We start from the raw sequence: 6,924 nt of genomic DNA on the forward strand, positions 1-6,924 counted from the left end.
TTTTTTTAGGAGTGGAGGAGGATTTGGAGAATATTTGATCATTCTCTGATTCTCCCAAGTTCTCTTCTGAGTGCATTTCCCATCACAGAGCACAGCAAACTGCTCCATTTCACTGCAATAACTGGAAATGAAAACAACAAAGTCCAAGCCCCAAAACACAATGAAGATGTGGTTGAGGAAAGGGAACACCAGGTGCTACATTTCCTCCAGCCCTTTCATTCTCCATCATCTCCCTTCATATTTCTGTCCCCATATCTTCACCTCCTCCTCCTCTTACTATTGAAGTAATGAACCAAACAATTTGCTTTGCCACCAGACACAGAGGATATAATGGGGATGCTATATAGTACCAGGGCAGATGCAAAGTAATTTGGCCCTCCTGCACTGGATTGCTAAGATGGGCAGCAGGCAGGGAAGAGGAGGAGTGTGAAGAAGCAAGACGAGGAGAAGATGCGAGTGAGGTGAGGAAGACTGTATGAAGGAAGACCCAAAAACTGAACAAAGGTGTGGGATCAACTCTATACTTTTTTTGTTTTCATAAAGCCTGTCTAATTTAACAGAGGAGGGGTGCATAAGGATTAAAGGTTCAGCTAGCTTTGCATGGCTAAGAGGCAGAAAGTGGCTAACTCAAGCACCTGTCACGGTCTCCTAAAGGCAGCACTTGAGGACTGGACATAGTCTGGATATAGGTATGGGCATCCTGCTCTAGGTGTCCCTGCTTCAATGGAAGTTGGACCAAATGGACCCGGATGTTCCTGCCAACCTCAACTATTTTACAATTATACAATGTAAGTATGAGCAAAAGGAAGGGTTAACCAAGTCACATAGTGATATAATAGTATCACACCACTTCAGCACAAATCCTTTAAGCATAGGTAACTCAGAATCCATGTATTCAGCTGTTTAACCTGTGTTGAAAGCTAAGACCACCTCTCTGCCTCTCTTCCCTCTTTGTTAAGAGCAATAACAAGCAGCAAAGACGTGGATATTCAAATCCTGGTGCAAGCTGCATGTGTTCCTCAAGCAATCACTGCAGATGCAAGGCAGGAGCAGGGGATGAGACCACCCACCACTTCTACCCACTTGGCACCCAAGTATTGCTTGTTGAACGGTCTTCTTATTATATAATGCACCTAACCCCAGAGCTGGAGGCTTTCACTGTGGCTTTCTGGCTCTCCGCCCATGCTATCTGCCTAAGCCCAGTGCTGCCATCCCGCAACCTCACGGCAGCACAAACAGCATCCGAAGGCAGGGGCTGGAGGACATCCCCCGCCTTTGAAAACCTTTCGTGTTTTGTTTGCTCGCTCTGCCACCTCCTGGTCAATCTAATTTTGACACGGTTAGATGTGATACAACAGCTTCCCAAACAGTCGAGATCGGAAGAGTAAACTGGGATGGAAAAGCTTGCTTGAGACCCTCTAGATCCACTGATGCTCAAAACTAGCTTGAAAGCTAGATGAGGTTGCTCAAGGCCTTCTCCAGTCAAATCCTGGAAATATCCAAAGATGGAGATTCCTCACCCTCTCTGGGCAACTCGACTCTGCTTGATTACCCTTCTCTTGTGGTGACTTTTTTCCTTACATAGTCAGAATTTTCCTTGCTTCAACTTGTTATCTTTTATACTCACCATGTTGCTGTGAATCTCTGAGAAAAATGTGGCTCTGTTCTCTCTGTAACTCCAATGGCATTTTTAATATATGGGACTATCAGAACTTTTCAAAGTTGTAGATTTAGCCCCCCCAACGTGCCCCTCCTCCCTCCCCCACCCTTCCCGGCACCACCACCATTCATTAGGTTATTTTATTTCATTTCATTTAACTTAACTTCAGTGACTCCTTACTTGGAATCATACTCCACTATTTTTTCATGCACACTTTTAATGCTGCTCTTCTAGAACAGCAGTCTGGGTAGGCAAGATGACATAAAGCTGAACATGAGGCAAGGTTTACAGGAAGATAAGTATATTAGTTAGAGTTGTATCAAAAGACCTAGAAAAAACAAAGTTTCAGGCACACACCCTCTTTTGGATCTGATAGACACTACCCTAATGCTATGTATCTCCTTTTCTTGCAAACTTTTCATGTCCTCTATCTCTTCCTTTTACTGCTTTTGTGGTTCTATCTAAACCTTACACAATTATACTTCCATTTACTTTCACATTAACCCATGTTGCTTTTGCTCTAGCACTCCTTCCTGCTCCCTTAAATTTGCCATTTATAATTCTGCTCAGAACCGACTTTTGATTCTGCTTTTTCTTCAGATTTGTTTAAGAACTATAGGGTTTTGAAAAATGGGCAGTTTCTCTTCTGATCTCTAATTGCTCTGTTTTATTTTAATTCAGAATTCTGAAGCAAGCTGGCATTAGGACAATCCATCCTATTTTATATGCTCGTTTTCAGGATGAAATTCTTCCAATGTATATGTCTTCCTTGCATTAGCAGAAGTCTCTGTCATTGCAGGAGACTTTCATCATCCTGTGAATAGGAGGAGGGAGTAGAGGGAATACTATCAGCTCCACAGGGATGGATGCATTGAACGATGACAGCAGAGCACCAGGATCTTAAATAGCCCACAGAAAAGCACTGTGGCTGTCACCACACTCATTGCTCTATAAGCCTAGTAGGAAAATTGATCTGTGCTTGAATTTATTATGGTTCTTATGTTTTTTGTTTTGTTTTGTTTTTATGTTTTTATAAATTCATTGTTAATTACAGTGAATTCTCCTAAACTGAATTATCTGGACTTTGATGAAATGTGCCTATCCCATACTTTAGATTTTAGAATAATCTTCAGATATTCCATAAAAATCTGTACTGCTCTTACATTCCCATTGCCCAGAGAGATAAGTGCAACATGAAAGAAAAATCAGTTACAATACCTTATAGTCTACACTGGCATCAGAAATTTCCTTTTCAACAGGGCAAGCACTGAGATCAACTTCAGATGATTCTTCAACTTCCTTCATTTCTGCATCTAATAAATAAGACCCCAACAGGATGCAAGAGAAAGGTATCAAAGCATATTCTGATTGCAGAAACAAAGGGTATACTTTCTTACAGCTACTAATGGGATGCTGAAAATATCTAATGTTGAAGGATTCTAGGCTGGCAGAAAACAATATGCAAAGCCAGGGTGGCACAAGTGGGACAATCTTATCTTAAAAATCATTAGCATTTCAATTAAGAAATATTTCAAAATATAGCCATATTAGTAAACATGCTCCACAAGTGTACAGGACTACATTTGCCTTTTTTTGCAAGAACATTATGTTGTACTTTTTACAGTTGAAAAACCAGAATATCAATCCCACTAACAAGTTGGTTTTCATGCTTTCTGACAAAAATTGGCTGCCAGAAAAAAGGCCTACACAGCAATATACATTTGCTGCAAAGCTGAGCAATAAAGACTAGAAAACATATAAATATTATGTATGAACATTCAAAAATCGGACTCAGTAATGCTGATTGCAGACATATCTTATGGAGAAACTGCAATGGATACAGTTCGTTCACTTCAATTAAGTTATATGACAATTTACTCAGAGTGTTTGCCCAAAGACAATTTTTACTAAATTATTTTCTACTGATTCTGCCACAGACTGAGAAGACTTTCCAAAAAGAAATCCTCTATCAATTACTTTAGCAATCTGAGCACATAAAAACATCAAATTTTACTCACCATTAGGGAAAGATTCCAAGATTTCACTGGCACTAAGTCTGTGCTTCAAACTTAATTCCTCTGTACTTTCCTCTGATAATCTGTCCGTTTCATTCACTTGTGATGACATGACAGCAACGTGGAGACTTTCAACTAGGAAGGAAAATACGAACAGTTACTGAGGCCCTGGAAATAGATCCTTTATGCACATATCAATGACAATGAATTGTACAATAGTTTAGTCTGGAAAGGAATATTCGGAGATTATACAGTCCAACCCTTAGGTCAACAAAACTGGGCCACTCAAAGTCCTGTACACACCACCTTGTAGCGTGCCCAAGAACGGCCATTTCACAACACCTCTGAGCAACATGCTTCAGTTTTTGACCACTCTCATAGTATATATTTTTCCCTTTATTTTATTGGAATTCTCCATGTTCCAACTTGTTTCCTTGTCTTACCGCCAAGCACATCCAGGAAAAGCTTTAGCTTCTCTGTTACAGTCCTTTCAAGTGGTTGAAGACAGTAACATCCATCAAACCACCTTCTTTCAGGAGTGAGCTCTATCGCCCCTCCTCAAACCCCCATGTTCTCTGGACTCCTAATCATCTTGGGGCTCTTTGCTGAACATTTTTCAATAAGTCTTGTGCTCAGGAGTCCAGTGCTGGACACAACACTACTAATATTTCTCACCATGGGTGAACAGAGGATGAACCATCTCCCTCAAATTGCTAGAAACACTTCTCTCATTAGGATGTTGGCTTCCTTTGCTGGCAAGCATATGTTGCTGACTTGTAGTCAACCTGCTGTAGACTGGAACTCCCAGGTGCACTTCTGTAAAGCTGATCTACTCAGTATCCAGCCTATATCAACACACACACTACTCCATCCCAGATGCAGACTTTTGCAACTGTCTTTGCCAAACGTCCTGAGGTTTCACTCAGTCCATTTTCCCAATTTGTTGAAGTCTCTCCTCAATTGATTACACCTCCAAGTTTGCAGTCAACCATGAATTTGCTGAGAGTTTACACAATTCAATTGTTACTTCATTAATACATATGTTGTAATGATCTCAATATCTATCCTTCACAGAATCCCTTAATAACACATTGCCAGCTGATCATAATCCTCTTAAGACCAGAAATCCAGCCAATATTTCCCAAGCAGTTATGCAGTCCTTATGTCACCAGTTCAGCGGCAAGGATATTACAGACAGCGCAGGCAGTGTTGAAGGACTTATAGATATCATGGCAGAAAAAAATGTGATGCTCTTTTCTCATTATGAAAGCCATCAGCTTGTTCAGACACTATTTCCCTTGATGAATGCATGTTGGCTCTTCCCAATCATATCTTGTCCTTCATGTTCTTGGAAATGTGTTGAGCCTTTGCTCTATCATCATCACAGAGGTTGAGGTGAGGACGACTGCTTTGTAGTACCCCGCATTTTCTCTCTTGAGGAACAGTGTGATGATGTTTGCATTCTTCAGGTCCTCAGGAGCCTCTTCTGATCACCATGAGCTTTTGAAGATGACAGAAAGCAGCCTCAAAATAACACTGGCTAGCTCCCTGAACAACTTTGATTTATCCTGTCTTGTCCCATGGATTTGAGCATATCCAATTCACTTAAGTGCTCCCGAAATTTATCCCTCTCTACTGTGCTTTACTGCTAAGAGTCTACTGTTAGGGAGTTGTATTATGGAACTAATTCCATATATATTGCTGTAAACTTGTTAATGTGAGGTGAAAAGATAACAACAATAACATTAGAGTGAAAGAAAGTGAAAATTAAGAGTGGGTAGAATCGGGTGTGTCAGATTGCCACTTCAGATAAAATGAAATCTGTAATTCTATCCCTGCCTTATATTCCCCAGCCAAAGACAAATTCTGTTAGTAACATTGTTCTCTGAATTCCAACCTTTCCTGTTACTAGCTCTCACGGTAGGTAACACTACAATCTTGCAATACCTCTCAAAGAGCATATGGCCTATGACGAATATGACTCAGTTTATTAGGGCTCATTTCAACTGAGCTAACAGGAATTTAATTCAACTTCAAAATAGACAAAACACCCACAAATATTATTCCTTCAGAGAACTGCATTATAGACAGTGCAAAGCTATCCGCCCTCTGATAGTGTGCAGAAAAATTTGGTACAGTAATTATCCTACAGTAATTATGGCAGGCATTTCTTGGAAAATCTGTCAAGACTGTCTGCAGTTTTGTTTGTACATAACCCTACAGGATTCTGATCTGTCGTCAAATCAACAAACTGTGAAGATAAGGGAGCAGATGTTGTATCATGCTGTATCCAGTGATGTACTTCACAAGGTTGTACTGCAAGGTGACCATATATTGAAACATTCCTCAAATGAAATCTAACACCATGGTCCGGACTGTTTATAATAAGATGTTATTCACTAAACATATCCCCATTAAACGTATCTTACAGTCTTCTTTGTGTTCTTTGCCAACCTTTGGCACAGCTACCTCTTGAGTCTTGGAAGAACCGTAGCACAAGGCAACATGGATATATCTTATTACCTTGAAATATCTGCCCGTATGGCAGCTGAAGAGCCACACCGCTGCACACTTCCCGCACGAACTCACCTTCTTTAAGTGCTGCTACCAGCAACGAAGCAGCCTGTGGAGTTTCTCCATAATCAGGTTTGATAAGGAGGTGAGGTTCTACATGAACATCTTCAAATCCACTCATATCTACTAGTTCTGCATAGATATGCAACTTGTCTTCCAAGCAACTGCAGATTTGCTGGTCCTGGTTACTCAGTGATTCTGTCAACCAAATTGAACACTTATTAATATTTTTTATCCTGCAGGCAAAGCAGATTCCAGATATTACTTCTAATCTTTACACCACGTAGACATTGCTAAGTTGAGCTAGGCAACATACTTGTTGTTTTATTAGTGGCCAGGAATTGAATTCATTCATAGTCTGTCCTGATGAAAGCTGGAAAAGACACCGGGTAGGTAACTGCCTTATACCAATGACAAGGCTTTGGCTGTACTCTGGAGCACTTCTGCTGAACTCACAATAAGCAACACTGGAAAACCACTTGGCTCAGGCCAGAAGAAGACATGCTGATTCAATGTGTCAGTGTCAAAGAAGAACGTGTGCTCTCTCTAGAGGACGCCTTCCCCTGTGGCTTTCCTTAGGCAGGACTGCTGAAATTTCTCTCCTCACAGCAGTAAAAAGATGTGGAAATTGTGCAGAGGGAAGCCAATGAAACAGAATTCAATTCTACATTTTTA

The 6,924-nt window shown here is 40.6% G+C and overlaps 1 protein-coding gene across 1 annotated transcript; it reads right to left on the reverse strand.

Moving 5' to 3' along the window:
* On the reverse strand, window positions 1-6,466 carry LOC104914979 (rho guanine nucleotide exchange factor 28-like). The gene is made up of 3 exons (XM_010725575.3): window positions 6,265-6,466; window positions 3,679-3,810; window positions 1-2,973 (listed from the first exon to the last, which is right to left on the reverse strand). Exons 1-3 carry the CDS (start codon window positions 6,368-6,370, stop codon window positions 2,870-2,872), a joined length of 342 nt encoding a protein of 113 aa, XP_010723877.1. The 5' UTR covers window positions 6,371-6,466; the 3' UTR covers window positions 1-2,869.
* Between the last annotated feature and the right edge of the window lie 458 nt (window positions 6,467-6,924).

The sequence above is a fragment of the Meleagris gallopavo genome, chromosome Z, assembly GCF_000146605.3.
Source record: "Meleagris gallopavo isolate NT-WF06-2002-E0010 breed Aviagen turkey brand Nicholas breeding stock chromosome Z, Turkey_5.1, whole genome shotgun sequence".
Classification (NCBI taxonomy): Eukaryota; Metazoa; Chordata; class Aves; order Galliformes; family Phasianidae; genus Meleagris; species Meleagris gallopavo.

Excerpts from the sequence above, each read along its gene's own strand:
- LOC104914979 (XM_010725575.3), bottom strand. The coding sequence starts at position 6,370 with ATGAGTGGATTTGAAGATGTTCATGTAGAACCTCACCTCCTTATCAAA. Across the intron at positions 3,811-6,264 it reads GGTAGCAGCACTTAAAGAAG|TTGAAAGTCTCCACGTTGCT; the intron begins GTGAGTTCGTGC and ends TTTCCTTCCTAG. Across the intron at positions 2,974-3,678 it reads CTTGGAATCTTTCCCTAATG|ATGCAGAAATGAAGGAAGTT; the intron begins GTGAGTAAAATT and ends CTTATTTATTAG.